The sequence below is a fragment of the Chrysochloris asiatica genome, unplaced genomic scaffold (assembly GCF_000296735.1).
Source record: "Chrysochloris asiatica unplaced genomic scaffold, ChrAsi1.0 scaffold00003, whole genome shotgun sequence".
NCBI classification, from domain to species: Eukaryota; Metazoa; Chordata; class Mammalia; order Afrosoricida; family Chrysochloridae; genus Chrysochloris; species Chrysochloris asiatica.
Genome location: NW_006408521.1, coordinates 33,012,260 through 33,035,491, shown reverse-complemented (window position 1 = coordinate 33,035,491; position 23,232 = coordinate 33,012,260). Strand labels below are relative to the sequence as shown.

Sequence of the window (23,232 nt, the reverse complement as noted above, 5' to 3'; positions counted from 1 at the left end):
AGAGTAGAACTATCTGCGAAGGATATCTGACAAAAAGTCAACAATGACCGTGGTTACGTTACTAACTTAAACAGAGGGGACTGTAGAGAGAGAGACTACGATGGGAGAAGGTCATGATGTAGGCTTACCCTCTGCTGGAACTGCTTAGAGTCTATGCTTGCTTCAAGAAGGCGGGCACCTCATATGCTTGCCCAGTGATGGAAGAAGAGATTTCCAGGGAACTTCAGCTCTGCAGGTATTCTTTTCTGTTGTTGTTGTTGTTATGTGCCGTGGAGTCGGTTCTGACTCATAGCAACCCTGTACAGGGTTTCTGAGGCTGTAAATCTTTATGGGAGCAGTTCCACATAATGCAACAGAGGATCTCCCAGGGTATATGAAGCCCACAGATCATCTCAGTCTCTAAAACAAACTTAAATCTGATTGCCAATTATTTCTCACAGAGAAGGAAATCTGATCTACTCTAGACCTTTCTGCCTGGGGGGACTTTTGGTTTTCTCTTTGGCCACAGAGCTGGTAGCTTTTCTGCCTGACCATCATGTAATGACTCCCCCAAACCAGCAGGTCCCTCTCCAACATGTACTCCAGGTCTTGTTATCTACTTGTTGGAAGAAAATAGACAGGTCAGACTCTGGGTCCATGATTCATTGCTCTTGTGGCTCTTGCCATGCCCAGCCCTGCCTCCGGACCAGATACGAATATATTATTACTTGAATTGCCAGCCATTCAGCCATCTCTTGCATTCTTCTCAGTGAGAACGCTCAGCAGATGGAACTATCATCACTAAGTTCTCCCTCTGGCACCTTCACCATTTGGATAGGCATTTTCTGTGTGCCCCACATATTCTAAGAGTAAACTTCTTGGAAAGTTGACTGAAATGGTGACGGAAGAAGAGATTTCCAGGGAACTTCATTTCTGCAGACATTCTTTACTGTAGCTCCACATAATGCAACAGCAATCTCCCTTCTGTCTGAGTAACCAGAGCACTTTCCATTTGTGTTTGGATAGTTCAAGGCCCTTACATTACAATCGAATTGCTTCTTGGCTTCATGTCTTATACAAATGGATTGTAAGTTTGGAGGGCACTTTACTTTTGTGTACGCATTTAAGGACTCATACGTATATGTGCATATCAGTGTACATGCACATATATACATAACTTAGATACAACGATATCATGAATCACTGTTTATCTTCAAGACATGCAGTATAAAAGGGCTGGAAAATGAGACATACATTTTAACTCTTGCCCATCCAAGGAGGTATTTGGCATCTGATGAAATTGAAGTATCTTTTCTCCCTCTATTGCTTGAAATCAGAAGGATGGGTGCTACTGATGGTTCTAAGGGCCAAGGGAGAGGGCATCAACAAAAGATAATGCCCACAAGATAAGATGGTATTAGGTGACAGGCTTCTGTGTCCCATTTTCCCTCTGGGAATCAATTTTAGGTGCAGAGGGAACTTGATAGCTGGCCCCTTGACAAAGCATAGAGTCCAGGTGTCATGGCCATTTGTCCCTTACCTCCCTGGGACCTCAAGACAAAGAAATCAGAGCCCTGCTGAGAAAAGCAATTACCAGGGTCTGCCTTGGGCTGTCCCTAGAATCAGATCTGTGGAGAGGAGCTGAGGAAGGTCAATTTGGGACAAAACTCCCTGGGGAGCCTGTAAGAACTATCCATCTGGCCCAAGATGAGACAAAAAGAAAAAGGGGGAAAAAAAAGGTCATGAAGAAGCAGAGGGCAGGCACTAGGAACAGGGAAGGCAAGGCACAATAATTAAGATGAGCAGAGAATTCAGGACATTAAAGATGGCTCAGACAGCTCCCGTTTAACCATCTAGTATGGACTAAATTGTGTCTCTTATCGAAATATGTGTTGCAAATCCTAAACTCTGGGATAAAACACTGGACTGCAAGGTCGGTTTGAACCATAAGATCAGTGGTTCAAACTCACCAGCTGCTCCTTGGGAACCCTGTACAGGGTCTCTATGCGTTGGAGCTGACTCGACAGCACTTAACAACAACAACAAATGCCTATGGTATGTGAAAGTTGGACAGTGGATAAGGAAGACTGAAGAAGAATTGAAGCATTTCAGTTTTGGTGTTGGAGAAAACATTGAAAGTATCATGGACTGCCAAAAGAACAAACGAATCTGTTTTGGAAGAATGCGCCTTAGAAGCCCGATGGCAAGACTTGGTCTCTCGTACTTTGGAAATATTATCAGGAGAGAACAGTCTCTGGAGAAGGCCATCATGCTTGGTAAAGTAGAGGGTCAGTGAAAAATAGGAAGACCTTCAACAAGATGGATTGCTACAGTGGCAGCCGCAATGGGCTCAAGTGTAACCAGTATGAGCAGGACCAGGCAGTGTTTCTTTCTGCTGTGTATAGGGTCGCTATGGACACCTAATAACAACAGTGCTTGTAGCTATCTTCCCATGTGGGAGTGAAGTGAGGCAGGACAAATGTAGATTGTGTATCTAGTCATTCTCTTTTGAGATATGGTGGTGGAGACAGTGAGCCATTGAGTCGGTTCCAATTCACAGCAACACTGTATAGGGTTTCTGAGGCTGTAAGTCTTGATGAGAGCAGGAAGTCTCATCTTTTTCCTATGGAAGACTGGTAATTTTGAACTACTGACCTTGCTGTTAGCAGCCCAGCTCATAATCCACTATGCTACGAATCAGGCTGTGAACCTCAAGGTCAGCAGCTCGAAACTACCAGCTGTTTCGCAAGAGAAAGATGAGGCTTTCTGCTCCTGTAAAGATTCACAGCCTTGGAAACCCTGTACAGGGTTGCTATGAGTTGGAACCATCTCCACGGCACATAACAACAACAACAACAACCATATGAATGAGATTAAACAAGGAAGTAAACAAGCAGAGATGGGAGAAGATTGATACCCAGGCAGATGGAAATCTCCATGAAGCCAGGAAACAAGCCAAAGAGACAAGGACCTTCCCCGAGAAGTAAGAGAGCGAAACCCTTTCCCTAGGGCCAGCATCCTAAATTTGACTTCAACCTCCTAAATTGTGAGAGAAAACAATTTGTGCTTGTCGAAATCATCTGCTTGAAGCATTTCTGTTAAACAGCACACTAGACAACTAAGATACCATCAAAGTAGAGTGACGTGAGTCCTTAGGAAAATGCAAGTTAAAATCACAGTGAGATACCACTAAGCAATGAAGAGAAAGGCTAAACAATACATGCATATCGACACACAACAGACAGTACCGAGTGTTGATAGAATTGCAGAGCAACTGCATCTCCCCTACAATGCTAGTGGGGATGGAAAATGGTACCACCATTTTGGAAACAGTTTGGGAGTTACTTTTATAAATTAAGCATATACTCACATTCAACCCAGCAAATGTAATTCAAGGCACTTACCCATGTAAAATAGCTCCAAAACCTATGTTCCTGTTCCTGTTTGGAACAGCTTTATTCATAATCACACAAACTGGAAACAACCTAAATGGCCTCAATTGATGAATGTCTAAATAAACTGTGGCACATCCATATAACAGAACACTACCCCATTGGTTGTGAATCAATTTTGACTCATAGAGGACTGTCCCAGTGGGTTTCCAAGGCTGTAATCTCTATGAAAGCAGATGGCCACATCTTTTTCCCACAGAGACACTGGTGGGTTTTAACTACCAACTTTATAGTTAGCAGCCTGATGCTAAACCACTGCATCACCAGGACTCCTTAATGGGCGCTGTGGGTTAATGAGCTGGACTGCAAAGTTGGTTTGAACCTCAAGGTCAGCCGTTCAAGCTCACAAACTGCTCCTTGGAGACCCTATACAGGGTTGCTATGAGTCGGAACTGACTCGATGGCACTTAACCACAACAACACTTTGCAATATAAAGAAACAAACTAGTAACAACCTGGACAGATCTCAAATGTATTATTGGAAGTGAAAGATGTCAGACACAAAGACTACCTACAGTCTTCCATGCATATAAGACGCCAGAAAAGGCAAAAGTGGATGAGAGAATTCGGATCGTGTGAATGAGTGGATGGGAGGGAGGCGGACTGAGAAAGAGCAGTGTGAAGGGGTTCTTTGGGTTCTTCTCAATCTTGAGAGTTGTGGTAGTTACACACAGTGTGAGCCCATAAGAATTCACACAACGCTATGCTACAAACAGGACATTTTAATTAAAAAGATCTAGAAATTTAAAAATCTGATTTTTAAATATCTGAGAAAAAATAAGTGGGAAAAGCATAATGCTTTTTAGTCAGACAGTCTCAAATGTGGCTCTGTCATTTATCAGCTATGACACCGGAACCAAGTCACACAATTCTCTGCATCTCAGTAATTGCACAGACACAATGGAAAACGACACCTACTTTCCTAGCTAAAGAAGAAAAAGGCTATGATCGACCTAAGTTGTATAGTCCAACACAATTCCCACCAACATGTGAAATATGGCTGGTAAGACTGAGAAACAGAAGTCGACATTTTATTTCTTTCTAACTAACTTAAATTTAAAAAGGACACTCAATTTGGTTGCTGGTAACTATTTTAAATATGTTTGAAATAACTTGGGTACTGGAATCTTTTTTTTGTCCTACTAGCATATGAATTGAGATACATGGGAAATGAAAATACACCCAAGATCTTATAGACTTTGTTGTTGTTAAGTACTGTAGAGCAAGTTCCAATTCACAGAGATCCCGTATAGGGTTTCCAAGGAGCGACTGGTGGGTTTGAACCGCCCACTTGTGGTTCAAACTGACCTTGCAGTCCAGTGTTTACTCAGTGGTGCCTTAGTACAGAAAATATATAAAACATCATAAAATATCTCATTAATAATTTGTTATATTAGTGAGATATAAAAATGTTATTTTAGGTATGTTTTTGTGATTAAGTACCATTGCGTTGATTCTGACCCATAGGACCCCATATAGGATTTCTGAAGAGCAGCTGGTGAACTTGAACCACCAACTTTGCAGTTCAAATGGCTTTGCAGTCTGGCACATTAACCCACAGCACCACACCAGTACTCCAATTTAGGTATTTTTGTTGTTAACTGCCTTCGAGTTGGTTCTGACCCGTAGCGACTCTATACCGGGTTTCCATGGAGGAGCTGGTGAGCTTGAACTGCCGACCTTGCAGTTCAAACGGCTTTGCAGTCTGGTGCATTAACCCACAGCGACACACCAGGACTCCATAATTTAGGTATAGTTGAGGTGAAATAAAATGCAACTACTTTCGCTTGTTTCTTTTTACTTTTTTTTTTTTTAATTGTGAGTAGTAGTTGTTGTTGTTAAGTGGTATTGAGTTGTTTCTGACCCATAGTGACCCTGTATAGGGTTTCCAAGGAGCGGCTGATGAGCCTGAACCACCAACCTGTGGCTCAAACGACTTTGCAGTCTAGCGCATTAGCCCACAGCGCTACCCCAGGACTCCTAGAACATTTTAAATTGCATTTGTATCACGCATTATATGGGTATTTAATTAACAGCATTGATTTAAGATATAGCTGGTATATTGTTGTTATTAATATAAACAGATACAAATTAATGTTTAAGATCCAGATAAACATTAAAGAAATGCATTAGATAAGCATCTATGAGCATATTTCCATAGCATAACTAGGGATGTTGAAGAGAATATTTGCTTTTTGATTTATCAATTTTATAATTAGGGATGTGAGGATATCACAGTAGAGAGCCAGATGAAAGAAATGTCCTAGCAATTACTCTGTGTGAAGGAGAAAAAGAACACAATAGATTCCCTATCCTACAGTGAATCATCCCGAGAGAGGGTTTATTTCTGAAATCTCTGTCCTAGAGGGGGAATGAATAGGCCACATTACCCAAAGGAGGTCTCTTGCCTCTTACTCCTTAAGCTTCTAAACCATGAGTTCACACAATAAAGTGCATTCACTGTCAGTACCAGCCTTCTTTCTATGTAGTGGGCTTCAGATACTTGAAAGAAAGCATTGGTCATTATTTTCTCCTCTGATTATGTAGCTATAGCCATGACACTAGTGCACTTTAAGGTAAGGCTAGAGGGAAAACAAGACACGGACTCTCTACAGCAGGAAACTCTTCAAAAGCTTAGAAAGCACATCGTTTCTCAACTTCATTAAATTTGGGGGAGTTCCGTGGGATTGATTCATACAGGCCTCCAAGTTATCTTCATGTCAAGGTTTGCAAGATGAATTCAAAAAAAAAAAAGTTCTGACTTTCTTTGATCTCCTCGTGAGACAACAGAAGAACATTTATGATCCAATCCTCATTACCAAGACGAGTCTTCAGAGGTTCATGTGGAAGATGTCATGATATGCCAGTAGCTTTGTAGCTGTGGTGAGCCCACACCAGGAAATAACGTAAAGACACCTCTGCCCTTTCAGACAAAGGAAGGCAGGACCTTACCCTCTCTTCAATCCCAATACCCTTCCTTTCTCAAATCCATTCCACCCCTTGGAGCCACAGCCTTCTCACAAGCCCAAACTTTCTTCATGCTTTGCCATTCATTACCTATAATAGTAGGTTGTGTGGGTTTTTTTTGGTAAAACATTGATAACAGACAATGATGTTATCTACCAGAAAAACCTTTCACAACTAACCATCACATAGAAAAATTCCATTACTATTAATAAGGATAAAGTGTGGTAATCATTTTCCTTTAAAGTGGGCATTAGAAAAAAGTCAGAATTATCTCCACGATGTCATCATCTTCACTAGTATTACAATAAGCTTTCTTAAACTGGAGAAAAATAAAGGTATAAATTACTCTGATACAGGGGACATCATCATGCATGCAAACATGGTATATAAATGTGTGAGAAAAAGATGGGAATACTAGCCCACAGAAAAATGGTTAACTCTTCAATCATGCACTCTCCCAGTATTTTTACAATCTTCATCCACACTACTCTACTCCCCTGATGCCTAGACCTTTCTCCTGCTTTGACTCCATCCAATCTGTCTTGCTCCCTATCTCCAGAAATTCATCCTAAGGCAACTCATTTACAAGTCTCCCAAACTTTGAAATTTTGAATGAATCTAACTTGACACTACACACAGGGGATTCACACCTCTAATACAAGTTAGTCTGTAGTAAAACGACAATAACAGGGTTCATATTTAACTTGTCAGCAGATTATGAGTCTCATGCACCAGCTCACAAAGCATCAAACAAAATACAACCAATGAAAGTGTGCAAATTTAGCTGAATTTCATGTGAAAATGTATTGTTTTTCCCACATGTATTTTTCAAAGGCATTCAGAATCCAGACATTTTTCCTTTTTGCTAAGTGGCCATATGGTTCAAGTGTAAAGACCTTTTGAGACAAATTAAGTTGAGTTTTCTCTCCAAGCCACAGAATGTATCTCCAGGTACAAAAGTACAATGTCTTCTAAAATCCTTCAATATGGTCATGGTTGATAGGGCCAGGCTCCAGTTTATTTCCTTGGTATTCAATGCTTTCTGGATACTGAACTTCACTTCTTGTTTAGCCGTTACATGTTTTCTAGTCAATCAGACTGACTAGTTCACTGTCTCACAACTGTACACCATCCCTCCAATCCTCAGATCATATCATTCTAGACATTAGGAAATCCTTCCAGTTATCCTTTCCTTTCTCCCAAGATCAAGGGGACTGATTGGTAATGAAATTAGTAAATTTACGAAAAAGAACAGGACATGTACAGCTCATACCTACCTCTCTTATTTGTAGGATTTGCCTGCACACATCATAGTCTCTGTACACCTATGCTATCCAAGTTACCATTGTTGTTGCTGTTGTTGTTACTGTTGTTAAGTGCCATCAAGTTGGTTCTGATTCATAGTGACCCTATATTGGGTTTCTCAGGAGTGGGTGATTGTGCCCCTATTTTGTGTCCAAGCCCATGAAAGAGGCTTGAACACAAAGCAGGGGCACAATCAACCATGAAGAACAAGCTCAACAGGGCTGGTTTTTAAAGAAGAGTCCCTGCCTGATATGTCTTGCTACTCTATAGATGCAATGACACATGCAGTTTTTTCCCCAAGATGGAAAATGCACTTCAGCAGGAGTTAAAAATTACATGCATCTGGGCACATTCTTCATTTTGATTCATGCTCCACTTCAGATCAGTGTGTCTCATGGTTCTAAATGACCAAGGTATTTCAGGCTCCCTTTCCTAGGAAGGCAATAACATAATGGTAAACCACCCACCATAGCAATAGGGCGAAAGACCCAACACAGGGATTTCTGGACTGAAAGGTCATCTGCAGTAGAATCTACCATCTCCTATTTGTGCCTTATCGCAGGGTATGAATAATGGTCTTATCTGAAGCCTCACTTTTATGAGAAACAGGCATTTGGAATGGACGGAGTCCTGGGAGCACAGTGCAGCTCCATATTCATCCAAATACGTGACTGATGGTCTAATAACAAAGGTGTATTTCCCCATTCTGATGTGATCAGAAACACAGGAAGTAAGCTTCCCAAAGCTCCTTTATGCTCTAGCTATCCCTACCACTTGTTTCTCAAACTGGGACCTTGTTGCTCAAAAAGCAGTTATTTCAGTACTTATCAGTTAGTCCTCGGACATTAGGATATTTCTGGTGATTTCTGTGTTCTATCCAGTGAAATTCATTCCTTCCTAGTTATTTTTTTTTCTTTTTTTTAAATACTGCTCCATTCATTCCATATCTTGGCATAATCCCCCTTCTATCAAACAGAATAGTATCAACCTTCAATATGTCCTTTACTCTCAGCAACTCAGCAGTCAACTTAGACACCAGTGTAGGGGTGCTGGGACTTTGAAAAGCACTGCTCAAGGAGGCCACAGTGAAGCAGAGACCCATCACTGATCTCTCTGTTCTGAAAGGCACTCCCACTCTATGAAAGGAAAACTGAAAACAAGGGAACCGCTCACCAGAGCTATCTGACTGTCTCTCAGAAGAGACAATGTGTTCTTCCAGAAATTATCTCAGCTAACTTAGCCTTGTTGGCCTTGATTACCAGTCACTGGTGAATGCTTGAATCATTAGACCATCTTTCTTTACTCAACCCAATCCTAGTTGGTCAATTAGGTCCCTTTCTGTGACCAGAATTGCCAAATGTCATACACTGTAATTGGAGAAATTTAGGGCCACTGAAATATCTAGATTTTTTGCTCCAGTTCCAATATGCATTATAGGAGTTTTCACAATAGCTAAAAGGTAAAAACGAGGGAAAAGTCCATCAACAGATAGACGGATTAGGAAAATGCAGTATATGCGTACAATGGAATATTACTTAACCATAAAGGAAAATGAAGCTCTGGTACATGTCAAAATGAATTCACCTAGAAGCATTTACCTAGAAAAGCTGAGTGAAAAAAGTCAGTCGCAAAAGGACAAATACTGTATGTACAATTTTGCTTACACGAAATAAACAAATATATAGAAACCATAGAATATGAATGGTTACCAGATGTGGGAGGGAGGAAGAAATGGGAAATTTTGCTTCAGGGGCATTGTACTTATGTTAATGGTACTGGGATAATTTGGAAAAGGACATCGACAAAGTTTGCAAGGCATGAAAATATAATCAATGTCACTAATTGTATGTGTGGAAATTATTGAGTTGATAAAGGTTTTGTTATATGTATTTTTACCATGATTAAAAAAAAAAAAAGAATCACAGAGTAGAAAAAAGTACGTAAGAGATCACTGAGGCTAATTACGTTCCATCCTGAAATATGATCATGTTCCTAAGTACGCAATGTGGCCTTGGCTTCAGATACCTTCTGCTGAGGGCTGACTGAGGCAGTCACCATACCAGATGACTTACATGCATTATCTCTCATTCTCACAGTAAGGTCACTAGATATGTATTTTATCCTCATTTTATAGGTGAGGGAACTAAGGCACAGTGAAGTTAGGTCCCTTGCCCAAAGTCACACAACTGTTCTGTGGGAGTTGCTGGGATCGGAACCCTGGACTACCTGATTTCAGTACTTGCTTTTTTGCCATTAAAACCCTTGAAGACGAGACACGGATTCAGAGGAGGGACAATCTTGGCTACATACCTCATACAATTCAATAATGATATTTCCCATCAGACCTCGGCTACTCTTAATGTTCTCCATGGCCAGGGTGAAGTATATCCCACGGGTGTCTGAGATGTAGAGGTTGTAGGTGTCATTCTGGTTCCATTCTTGGACTGCTGCAAACACTTGATTCTCATCGGTGCTGATGATGTGCATGTCCTGTGAGAAGACAGAAGGCCTGTGAGGAAGCAGATCTCCTATCTCCCTGCCCACTGGGACCCACAGCACTCACCATGACTTAGAAAATTCCTGAGAAAAAACCTTGTTATAGGCAATTATTAGACAATTCTGTTAGACCATGACTATAGAGATCATCTGAAGAACAGATTTGATACATTAAACACTAAAGACTGAAGACCAGAAGAGTTGTGGGATGACATCAAGAACATCATACATAAAGAGAGCAAAAAATCATTAAGAAGACAAGAAAGAAGGAAAAGGTCAAAAAGACTCTGAAACTTGCTCTCCCGCATAGAGGTGCTAAAGCAAATGGGAGAAATGAGGAGGTACAAGAACTAAACAGAAAATCTTAACGATCAGCTCAAGAAGATAAAGCCAAATATTACAACAAAATGTGCAAAGACCCGAAGTCAGAAAACCAGAAAGGAAGAACACACTCAGCACTTCTCAGTCTGGGGAACTCAAGGAAAAAATCAAGCCTCCACGTTCGTTATTGAAAGATTTTCTGGGCAAATTATTGAATGATGCAGAAAACATCAAAAGAAGATGAAAGGAGTACACAAAGTCACTGTACCAAAAGGAAATGGTTCATGTTCAGCCATTTCAAGAGGTACCATATGATCAAGAGCCATTGACACTGAAAGAAGGAATCCAAGGCGCATTGAAGGAATTGGCAAAGAGCAAGGCACCAGGAATTGATTGAATAAAAATTGAAATCTTTCAAGAAAGTGAAGTGGCACAGGAGGCACTCACTCATCTCTGCCAAGAAATTTGGAAGACAACTAACTGGCCTACTGATTGGAAGTGATCCATATTTGTGCCCATTCCAAAGAGAGGTGACCAAATGGATTGCAGAACTCATCGGACAATCTCTTTGATATCCATGTGAGTAAAGTTTTACTAAAGGTAATATAGAAACAGCTGCAAGCATACATTGACATAGAACTTACAGAGGTTCGAACGGATTCAGAAGAGGCTGTGGAACAAGGGATATCACTGCTGATGTCTAATGGATCTTGGCTGAAAGCAGAGAATATCAGAAAGATGTTTCCCTGTGTTTTATTGACTATGCAAAGGCTTTTGATTGTGTGGATCATGACAAGCTATGGACAATATTGCAAAGTATGAGTATTTTGGAACCCTTCATTCTGTTCATGAGGAATTCGTACATGGACCAATAAGGCAGTTGTTCAAACAAAACATGGAAACACTGGATGGTTTAAAATTAAGAAAGGTGTACGACAGGGTTGTATTCTTTCACCATACTTACTCAACCTGTATGGTTAGCAAATAATCTGAGAAGCTGGGTTCTATGAAGAAAAATGTGACATTAGGATTGGAGGAAGACTCATTAACAACTTGCGGTATGCAGCTGGCACAACCTTACTTGCTGAAAGTGAAGAAGACTTAAAATATTTACTGAAGAAGATCAAAAAGCACAGCCTTCGGTATGGATTGCATCTCAATGTAAAGAACACAAAAATCCTTACCACTGGACCAATAAACAACATTCTTATCAACGGAGACAAGATGGAAGTTGTCAAGGATTTCATTCTTCTTGGAGCAACTATCAACACTCATGGAAGCAGCAGTCAAGAAATCAAATGATGTATTGCATTAGGTAAATCTGTTGCACAAGATGTTTTTAAAGTGTTGAAGAGCAAAGATGTCATCTTGAGGACTAAGATACACCTGATGTATTTTCAATAACCTCATATGCATGCGAAAGCTGGACAGTGAATAAGGAAGACTGTAGAAGAATTAATGCTTTTGAATTATGGTGTTGGAGGAGAATATTGAAAGTGTCATAGGCTGCCCATAGAACCAGCAGATTTATGTTGGAAGAAGTACAGCTAGAGTGCTCCTTGCAGGCCAGGATGGCTAAACTTCGTCTCTCATACTTCAGACATATTGTCAGGAGGGACCAGTCGCTGGAGAAGGATATCATGTTTAGTAAGGTGGAGGGTCAGAGAGAAAGAGGAAGACCCCCAGCAAGATGGATTGGCAAAATGGCAGTATCAATGGGCTCAACAATTGTGAGGTTGGCCCAGGATCGGGCAGTGTTTCGTTCTGTTGTGCATAGGGTCGCTATGAGTTGGTATTGACTCAATGTCACCTAACAACTACCTTCTTCAGTCTGTGTTGGAAGAAGTGCAGCCGGAGTTCACCTAAAAACAACAACATAAATCATGAGCATCACAATTTCTGTTCCTTGCTAAGTGACAGCAAGACTGGTAAGGGGCTTTGGTGGGTATCATTTTTCATGGCTTCAAGTGATTCATCCACTTTCATTGTTTATTTTAATATCTGAAAGTTAGTGTTAGTGCTAACAGAGACTTTAGGATGGGAAACTCAGAAATGCAAAGGAGACAAGGCCTATTGCTTCTCTAGATCTTAACGTGTGCTTTCAAATTTCATAGTGTGGCGATAACCTTTCAGAGTCATGGAGGTTCCCAGAGAGGCATTACGGAAACAGAACCAATAGAGCTTGAATCACCAAACTTTGCTTCCACCAGAGCAGTGTCACATGAGTGTGTGATACCCTGGAGTCACACACTATTTTAGGAATAGAATGTGAGGGACATTCTACTGTAAATAATATTTGGAAGTTACTGATACAGAGGAAAGGATACTCAATCTGGAATTTAGTGTTTGGAGTCATGCATGGTATTAGCCCTGCTGTAAGTCCCATGCATGATTTGAATGAATTAATCTCCTTGGGCTTCCGTTGTTCTACCTGAAAACAGATGAGATTGGATGAGCACTGAAAGGAGCTCACATTAGGTAGTATTCTCAGTCATCCAAATGTATTATATCAACTACAAATCAAAATAATCCCATGATGGAAATAACAAAAGTATTGCTGTTCTACTGAAAAGTCAAATTAGGCACGCAAATATTTAGCAACTTGTTCCAGGTCATTTGGTAAGGCCAGGTTTGAAAACTCTTACTCTAGCTTCTAATTAGTAGGATAACAGACTCTAGATCAGAGGTTGCAAATCAACAACCTATGAAATGAATATGAATCACAAACATTTAACCAAAGCCTATATTAAGTACTCGAATCTGAGGTTTTTTTGTTAGAGCCAAAAATCATTGGTGCCTCATCTCTACATACCCATATGTTCTTAGCTCTGGCACTTACATACCAATGTTAACTTTCTGGCACCTGAAGTCACTGTCATCTGTAATCCTGAACTGAACAATTTCTAAAATCAAACCTAGCAGTCCACATTTCAAGAGTTTCTAAAAGCTAGTTTGCATATACATCTAAGCACTGCACAGAGAGTCATACGAAGTCAAACACTTACCTAGGGAACTTAGAGAGTCTGGAGGTCATTTTGGCATGGATATGCATCTGACAAGATGGGACTAGGTGAAAGGTACATGATTGGGCAGGTATATATGCCATAAATTAACAACACCCCAAGATGGTAGATGACAATATGGCAAAAAGCACTAGTGTAGGGAAAATAGCCACCAGGCTGACCGTGAGCAAAAGGCCAAGAAGATTTAAACCTCCATTTGACCTGTTTTTTCTAGAAATGGTTTCAGCAAGTGAAATGAGGCAGCGATGTCCATAAGGAGTACCTGGGTGATACAAATAGTTAATGTGCTCAGCTTTTAACCAAAGGTTTTGAGTTTTGATCTACCATGAGGTGCCTTGGAAAAAAGATCTGGCTATCTACTTCTGAAAAATCAGCCATTGAAAATCCTATGGGGTCAAGTTCTACTCTAACACACACAGGGTCGCCAGGAGTTGGAACTGACTCTATGGTAACTGAAATGGACTGGACTTGAAAAGTCCATTGGATTTGGACACAAGAGAAGTGGGAGACGTAGAAGACAAAGTCCTGGATGCACTGCGTCAAATCTCAGCTTAGGAACTCTCCAGATCACCTTGTGTAAGACCTTATCTGTTCATTTGTGATTGCACACCCTACAGAACTACAGGTTCCTGCTGAGCTACTTGAAAATGCAAATACGGCTTACTCTTAAAAACCATGTGATGAGATTGTGTAGAGTTTGGTGTGGAATGAATTTCCAAAAACCCAGTAGGAGGGGAAATAGCAGCTGTAGGAAATACAGAATTAAATTCACTTACCCTGTTAAAAATGCAATAGAAATGCTTGGCTTTTCCCAGATGTTTTGGTCATAAAAATGAATGAGCTAAGTTATTTCAGACTAAACTAATGTACAAGAAGTGGAAAAAAACAACTTAAAACACTGACGCATGGTCAGAATGAAAGGCAGATGGGTTTGCTGTGAGCACATGATTTGGTTAGGGCTGTCCTGAGGCTTTCTTACCTAGTGAACAGGAACTCCAGGCTCAGGCTATGAGCCTGGGCTCTAGGATGCAGGAATGTCTATCTGAGAAATACCTAACAGGCCCAAAGTCACTGAGCTACTAATAAATAACATAATTAAGACTTAAACTCAAAATTATTTGAATCAAAAGACTAACTTTTTAACCAAATCGGTGGGAATAAACCTTTGTTTTTCATCAAAATAACTTAGAGATCTTAATAACATGCAGATCCGTGGGTCCCACTGCCTGCTGCCCTGATTCAGTATGTCTAGTGTGGAGCCTTAGATTCTACCATCTGAACAGGTCTACCAGATGACTTACCTGGAGTTGCCCCTCTTTCAGTAACTTTGAACTATGAAATATCTCTCTCAATAAGTCTTATGGTCAAACACAGGTCAGTCAATAAAAAACAAGACATTGCGTTTCCAAGAACAAAGAAAAGCAAATACCATCATTATGACCAAAAGAACAGACTAGAAGTACTCCTTGGGTTTCTGAGACTATAAGTCTTTATGGGAGCAGACAGCCTCATCTTCCTCTCACAGAATAGCTGGTGGGTTTTCACAGTTGACCTTGATGCTTAACCCATAGCACCACCAGGGCTCTTGTGGTCTAGATCTCAATGGCGAAGCATGGATGGGGCTGTGAATGTAGGAACCAACTGTTTGACCGAAAAAGGGTGAGGCTACCCAGGGATCATGCAGAATTCAATAATTTAGGAATACCAATATTTAAAGGGTAGGAAATGGTAGAGCATGCAAAAAATACACAAAAATGCTACCAAAGAGGAGAAGGATCTCAAGTATGGGAGGTTTTTTCACTTGTTTGTTTGCTTTTGTTTTTTGATTTCCCCAAAGCATTGAATGCTCCAGAAAAGTCCCAAAAGATCATGATGTAGAGAAGCCTATTGGATTTGGCATGCAAATCCTGGTCACTTGTGGCTATGGCTAGACAGGTTTCCACAGAGTAATGGAAAGGTGGGGAAACTGATGTCAAGTAGCAGTGGGTTAGGAGTTCAGAGACAATGAGAGAAGGGAGTAGAATTACAGCTTACTGTTTCAGAAATATATCTATGGCACATATTTTGTATTTGCGAAAAGAAACTAAGAAAAGAAAGGGTTAATTAATATCATGGTCATCATTAAAGTGATTTTCTAAGATATAATCCCCTCTCTTCTTTTTTATTGTCCAAAACAGGGCTAACCATATTCTACTGTTCAAATAAAAACAAATATAGACTTAGCCACTTAAGAGACTTCATTTGAAAATGACTATTGCAGTAGGCAAACACTGTAAGATCGGAAAGCATATCAGAGTAAAGACAGGATGGGGTTTCTTTCATAGAGAAAAATAAAGCAAAGCTAGACAAAACTACTTGTGAGAGTAGGATGACCAAACAATTGAACAGAGAATGTTTTTCTTTACAGTGATGCAGACCTCAGAAGGGGTTCCTAGGTGGGGGTTGCCCTGCATGCCAATGCTTACTTAAGTTCTAGGATGGGCCAAAATTCAGAGTCTGGGGATTTGAAATTCCTGAGTCTTGGTGTGGCCCTGTAGGATAAGCACTAGACCACAAAGTCATTTAGAACCGGTTCAAACTCACCAGCTGCTCCCAGGAAACCCTATACAGAGTCACTATGAGTCAGAACGGACTCTAGGGCACTTAACAACAACAAAGTTTGGTCAAGTCAAGGTAGCTTACATTTTGTTTCGATTGGTCAATGGAGACAAACAGTGTAGCCAATCACTTATGAGACAAAGTCTGAGAATTTAGATGATCAGTGACTGATGATGTCATAGTAATGATCCACGTGGGGATTTACTTTTCAGTAAGCTGTTTACTAGAACCCAAAAGGGTAGGGAAAGTTCTTAACCATCCCAGATTTCCAGTAGCACAGCAAAAGTTCAATCTTGTCACTATCAAACTGAATCCTGTACAGAAACAAAGCAAAATAGTTGTCTTGTAGAAATGATGATTAGAATGACAAATTAAGAATAAATCCAGTATCTGAGGGATATAACAGGGGAGTCCTGGTGTGGTACTGTGGGTTAATGCGCTGGACCACAAGGTCGGTTTAAACTATTAAGGTCAGTAGTTCAAGTTCACCAACTGCTCCTCAGAAACCCTATACAAGGTCACTATGAGTCAGAACTAACTCCAGGGCACTTAACAACAAAAACAATCAGAGGCAGAGTAGTAAAGACAATGTTCGTCCAACGTCAGGCTGAGATGCAATCCCACCATGCCAGGCAGGGTAAGTCTCTCTATTATTTTCCCCAGGATCACAGTTGTTTCTTTGATTTACAGAATGCTTTACATGTATTAACAGTGAGCTGTTTACTGAGTCCTCTGAACTTGTCATAGTATTATTCTCCCACTTCCTAGAAGAGAAGATAGGAACTCATGGATAAATATGCAGCAGAGATGGAATGAAAACTCTAGGGTTCTCCTCCTATGCTCAGCTGCCTTTCTCCAATGCCATCATCGATAGCATGATTGGTAAGCACTTTCCATGCCTACTGGACTGAGAGTGCCAGCCCCATCCCAGGATGGCTCAGCACAAGGTGGGTGGTTGCTCCTAGTAATGCCGCTCATTGTTAATGGCACTCATTTCAATTCTCAGCCACACTCCCACCCCAGGAGAGCGTTGTCTGGGCAGAGAGACCTGGAGTTGAGGTGTGAGGACAGTGCTGACAGGAAGCCTTTTGGACATGTCGTGTTGTAAGAACGATGCCTAACAGCAGCTGCAGCACAATAAGAAACAGCAACCACTTGCTTAAAAGCCATTTCCATTTTTGAACAATGGAAAGAACCAATCTCCCACGACCATCTCTTCCTCCACCTCCTCAGCCTGGACTTGGGCAGTCTGGGCCAATGCCAGCTAATACGGAGGATCAGTAACCATCCAGCTCCCCTCACAGCAGCCATCATATTAATGAGACACTGCTGTGAGTTAAGTTCTAGTAAAGAGGTCACATGGATGGCACACGACCACAGCAAAGTATCATGGGGCTGTGAATCATTAGTGCAACAGTTCAGGGTTGTGATCAATCCGGAGCCTTGTTTGTCCCACCTGCGGCCACAGTGCCAGCGGAACAAACTGTTTGCTTTCCTAAGAAGGTTACAAATACACTAAATATCCAAACAGAGAAACAAAACAGGCCCTACATTAGAGAATGGCTTAGGAAGTTCCTGAAACACTTCTGGGCCAGTATATGAAAATTGTCATGTTACTGCGAGAGTTAGTAAAAGAACAGGATTTCCCCTCATCCTCTCCAAAGGGACTACCTCTCCCCGCCTTCATTTTAGAATAGGCTGAGTGGAGCATCCTGCAGCCACATTACTAGAATGATCCCATGCAAGCCAGTAACAAAGAGGGTAGAGAAAAAGAAAATTGGGTTCCATGACCTCTGAGTCTACTGAATGTGGTCCCAGTCTACCTCAGTAGCCTCTATCCACCTCACGCTACAATCCAGTCTCTAGAATTATTCTTTTTCTTTTAATTTGTTGAATGGACCATGCTCTCTATTAAAACAGAGTCTGTGCATATGCTTTCTATTAGCCCCCCACTTTCTGCATGCTGGGTTAACTCCTCATTGTCTTGTCTCAGTTTAAACATCACTTTCTTTAGGAACCTTGCCCTCGCTACCCATATTTGGTTAGCTCTATCTTTTACGTCCCAGTAGCTCTTTCTATTCCTATACCACACAGACACCTATAACTACTTGTTCAGTGCCTCTCCTCTCTACCAGAATAGCATCTCCATGAAGGTAGGTACCATCTGCATCGTACTGACTCTCCCATCCGCACAGTTTAACTCAGTGCCTGAGGACACAGAGTAAGAACTGGAATCGAAGAAAGGCTATTTAGATGGTTGAACAGAAGAAAGAACAAATGAATTAATTAATACATGTCTGCATGAATAACTGAAAGAATAAAAACAACCAAGGCAGAGATAACAGTCCACCTTCTTATCCCATAATTCCTTGTGCTTCTGTACTCAGTTTTTTAAACATGTCTTAGCACCAGCTTAAAGACCCGTGCTTGCAACATTAGCCTTGATATGTGTCCATCCTTTGCAACATTAGCCCTGATATGTGTCCATCCTTTGCAACATTAGTCCTGATGTGTGTCTATCCTTTGCAACATTAGCCCTGATATGTATCCATCCTTTGCAACATTAGTCCTGATATGTGTCCAGGGAGCTTGCTTCTCTGCAGCTTCATTACGTGATCCAGTGATGTCCTATCTATGTTTACTTTAAGGTTCTAAGATCCATCTTCCTACAGACAGCAACGCCCACAGGAATGGTTCCACAAAGTGTCATGATTTTCCAATGAAGAGTTAAAATGCCATCATTGGCTATTGACTTTATAGTAAACTCTCCTTTTTAAATTACTCATACTGGCAGCAGCGGCGGTGGCAAACAGAAGCGGTACATTTATATTTAGCCTGGAAGTATAGAGAAAAGCACGAAACCCATCAGACTCACCTGTGCACTTTCACACATGCCCACACAGAGCATCTGTGCTCCCACCTGTACCACTGTGAACTTGACTCTATTTGGTAGGCAGGCTCTTGCCAAAAAGAGGGGTCCTCAGAAGGGATTCCAAAGCTAGTTCTCCTTTCACTACCTCCCCTGAGAAATGTCCCAAGATTACAACAGATGCTTGAGTCCTGGGGAAATAAAGCTTTTGCCTGGGCACCCAGCTGAAAGGGGACTATAGAGCCTAGGTTCAGAACCAAGAGCAGAAGCCAAACTCCACAGTGTTAAGTCAGGTTGAATGCAAGCAGTCCTCCCAGCTAGAGATCAAACCTCCCACAGCCCAACAAGCCAGTCTCCCAACCTTCACTTTGTCTGGCAGGACCAGGAACTGTACCTTTGGCAGAGAATACTTGGGCAGCTTTATCTGAGCAAAGGCCTCTCTTCGGTAGGACACGTAGTAGCTGGCTCTTCCACCAGTTGTGACCTGAATCATAGGGCAGACACAAAGGGAGCAGATGAGTCACACAGCTCACGCCACAAATGGAAAGTATTGGTCTCTCCATCAGTCATAGGTGTGTGCCTTTCAGACAATCCTTTGCTGATTTTGAGTTACTAATCCCATGGGATTAAGAGCTGCTCCCTTGTGAAGCCACTTAGATAATAAATAGGTAATAACAACAGCCTTGTCACTGGCTGGCATCCTCTGGGACAGCAGGGGTCTGCATTTGCTCACTGGGCATAGGACACACAGCTGATAAATATTTTCAAGTGAAGGAGAACAGAGGAGCTGCTGATGTGGACTGCTACCCATGATCTACATTTTAACTGTCTTTTAGAAAAACAGTCTAGTAACCTATTGTAACTGTGATACTTTGATAAAAAATACTTCCCCTGAATCTGAATAATTACTAATGCTATGACTTCTTATTACTTGCCAGTTTAATTTCACTTCTAACCCAGTAACACTATTTTTTTCTTTCATATATATAAATCATGCATGGAACAGACATTTATAGTCTTTCCATGTGTAAACTTACTAAAAGGCATCGAAGATCAGAGAAAGCACTTGAGATTTGAAAATCAGAATTCCTGAGTTTGAGACCCAGCTAACTATTTCATGGCTAGTGAAGCATGGGCAGGCTCTGTAATCTCTCATGGGAAAGAAGAGATTCATAAAGGAACCAGGAAACCACTCCAAGAAATGGTCTGCTGGCCTGGACTTACTGAAAGTCCTGCCAGCATGGCAGCGCTCTGCAGATGGCTGCTTTTGCTCAATTATCCTAACTCCAGGGAAATTAATATTCACAGGAGAAGATAACATGTCCTGTTCAGAGAAAATCGCACAACAACAATAGCAACCAGGCTGCTATTTTGAGGAGGCAATTTACTTGAAGACACATGCTCCATTCTCACTGAGGCCCAAGCCGAAACTGGAGGTGGGCCAGTCTTCCCACTCTAGTCCAAAACTGGCTCCTATCCACAGAGGCTTTGGGGAGGTCAAGGGGCCTAACATCTCTATTGAGAGCCACCTCCAGCTCCTCACTCTGAGTGATAGCTTCTCTTTGCTCTGCACGGATTGGACGTCACCAAAACGGGAACCAGCCGCAGCCAGGTAGAGTAGATGTCAGAGTCAGCAGGAAGGCAGAACCTGGGAAAAGACCTGGTCCAAAGGCTTCGGCTGTTAAGAAGAGTTGGTTTTCTCCTTGATGCTCAGCACCATCCCTCCGTCTCCATTTTCATATAAGCATCAATCTTGTTTTGTAGTCCTGGATTTGCTATTCCGTTTTAAAATAAGAAACCGTGTTCTGAACGTATATTTTTTCCTTGATGGCTGAGAGATGGGGTACGGACATGTTAAGATCAGTAAGTTGCTGAGAGGTCTTGTTTCTGTTTTCCTTTTCAAATGAGTCTCAAATGCATATTAACATATAATCCTAGATTCTTAACACACAGTCAGTGTTAGACCTTGCATGGGCCTACTTATTTATTTTTCATTCAACTGGGCTTTATTTTCAATTATAGAAGGAATACATATAAAGGTACCTGGAAACCCAGGAACTAGTTCAGTATTTTATCAGCTTTAGCATGCACCAGTATCACAGGTAAAGCTTGTCAAAACTCAGACTGCTGAGCCCCACACCAAGAGTTTCTGATTCGACAGACCTGGGGTGAGGCCCGAGAATGGGCATTTCTCACACGTTTCCAGATGTTACTGATGTTACTTGCCTGGGGGCTACACTTTGAGTACCACACAACCAGGTCATCAACGCCAATTTACTTAGACCTTTGTGTTCCTCAGCGGTCCACCAAGCCCATTTCCCAGATGGAGTGACTTTCCTGGATTTTGCCTTTACAATCATGATAAAGATTTTGTTGTAACTGAGGAGAAATCCAGATAATATGCATCATTTTAAAGTGTACAATTAAGTGGTTTTTAGTACATTCACAATGGTGATCAGCCATTGCTTCTACATGGTTCTAAAACACACCCATTAACCATAAAGAAGACCCTGCTACACACGGTAACTTTTTGTTTTTGTTTTTTAAATACTGTTTCATGGTGTTTTCCGTGAAGATTTACATAGCAGTTTAGGTCACCGTTCCATAATTTCCACACACCTTGTTCAGTGGCACTGGTTGCATTCTTCACAATGAACAGACATTGTCATTTTCTCCATCTGCTTTTTCCCTTTCCAGTAATTCAGTTTCCCTGCTCCTCTTATCTTTGCTTTAAAGTAATTGCTAACCATTTGGAGAAGTACAAAACTTACAGAGGTTATTCATTACTATATGAGTCAGTCTGCTATCTAACTATAAGGTGAGCTCTGGGGTTAGTTTTGGTTCAAGGTTTGAAGAGTGTATCTGGGTAATTGGGTCAGGGAGTTCTCCAGTCTCAGCCAGTCCATTAAGTTTGGTTGTTATTTTATTGTTTGCTTGTTCTTAAGGAATTTGAGGTTCTGGTCCATGTTTTTCACCACTCTGTCAGGGTCCATCTATTATGGTCTGGCTTCGAATGGCTGGGACTGGTAGCAGGACACCATCTACGTTCTCTGGCCTCTGGGTCAGTGAAGCTATGGTCCATGTTAACTGACTGGCCTGCCTCTTCTTCGAGTCTGTTACTTTTTCTCTCTTTTGCTCTAGATGAGTAGAGAACAACAGCTGTATCTTAGATGGCCTCTCACAACTTATAATGCCTTACAGACCACTCCCCAAATCTGGATATTGAACCGAAGTTTATGAACTATATTAGGCCAATTGAATGAGATGTTCCACAACACTAATGTCCAAATCTGGCTCAAACCTTTCAAACCACTATAATACAGGTTTTGTTGTTTGTTTTTTAATGTTTTTATTGTGGATTAAGTGAGTGAAAGTTTACAGGGCAGATCATCAGTTTTACATTCAACAAATCATACACCTTGTTTCATTACAATTATTATAATCCCCTCCATGTACCATCACTTAACAATATTTCTCTCTATTGACTTTAGCTTTTTTTAAAAAAACAAAAACAAAAACAAAAAATCCTCCAGGCATATATAATAATTTACACTTTCAAAGGGCACATTCTGCAAGTCTGCCTCATGGCCACTGGCTCTTAGTCCCTCTCTTCCCATGAATCTAGAGTCCTCAGCCTTTCCAAATCTCGATGACCCCATCTCTGCCTCCATCTCAGGTGTTGCTGCTTCTCTGGATAAGGTCCCGCAATCTACTTGCGCTCATCTCCTTTGATGGTCCTAGGGCCCTCTGTTTTCAGACTGTAAGATTAACGACTCCCCTGTTTTTGTTACCAAACGTCTACCTTTACAAATGTGACAGTAGCAATTAGTCATGATAAAAATTATTCACTATTGAATCACAGGAATCTTATCCCCATCTCTTTTCACCAGACCCATGTAGACAAGACGAAAACTATTCCCAACCACTTTCTTCCCACCCACTCAGTCTTAAACTCTCTTCTTGATACCTTGTAAGCCAGTCACTTCATGCCTCTATCACCCCCTCATTTTAGGTAGCCAATGTCTAAGTTGCCCTACCCTGTGTACAGAGGGGATAGCATTGGTACTTGATATGAAGACTTCTTCCCTCTCTGTTGGTATTTACAGTTACTACCTCCATGAGTATAGGTCAGGTTCATCAAATTGTAGCAATTTACCCTTCTTTCCTTTATATATATATATGTTGTTGTTAAGTGCCATCGAGTCGGTTCCGACCCATAGCG

General features: G+C 41.2%; 1 protein-coding gene across 1 annotated transcript in view; it reads right to left on the bottom strand.

Annotated features, from left to right (window-relative positions):
- SORCS3 (sortilin-related VPS10 domain containing receptor 3) overlaps positions 1-23,232 on the bottom strand; it is an 863,487-nt gene that overhangs the window by 117,259 nt on the left and 722,996 nt on the right. Inside the window, exons 8-9 of the mRNA XM_006831323.1 lie at positions 19,405-19,494; positions 10,014-10,193 (exon numbers count right to left, since the gene is read on the bottom strand). Coding sequence (XP_006831386.1) covers positions 10,014-10,193; positions 19,405-19,494 — 270 coding nt within the window. The remainder of the gene's footprint in view (positions 1-10,013; positions 10,194-19,404; positions 19,495-23,232) is intronic.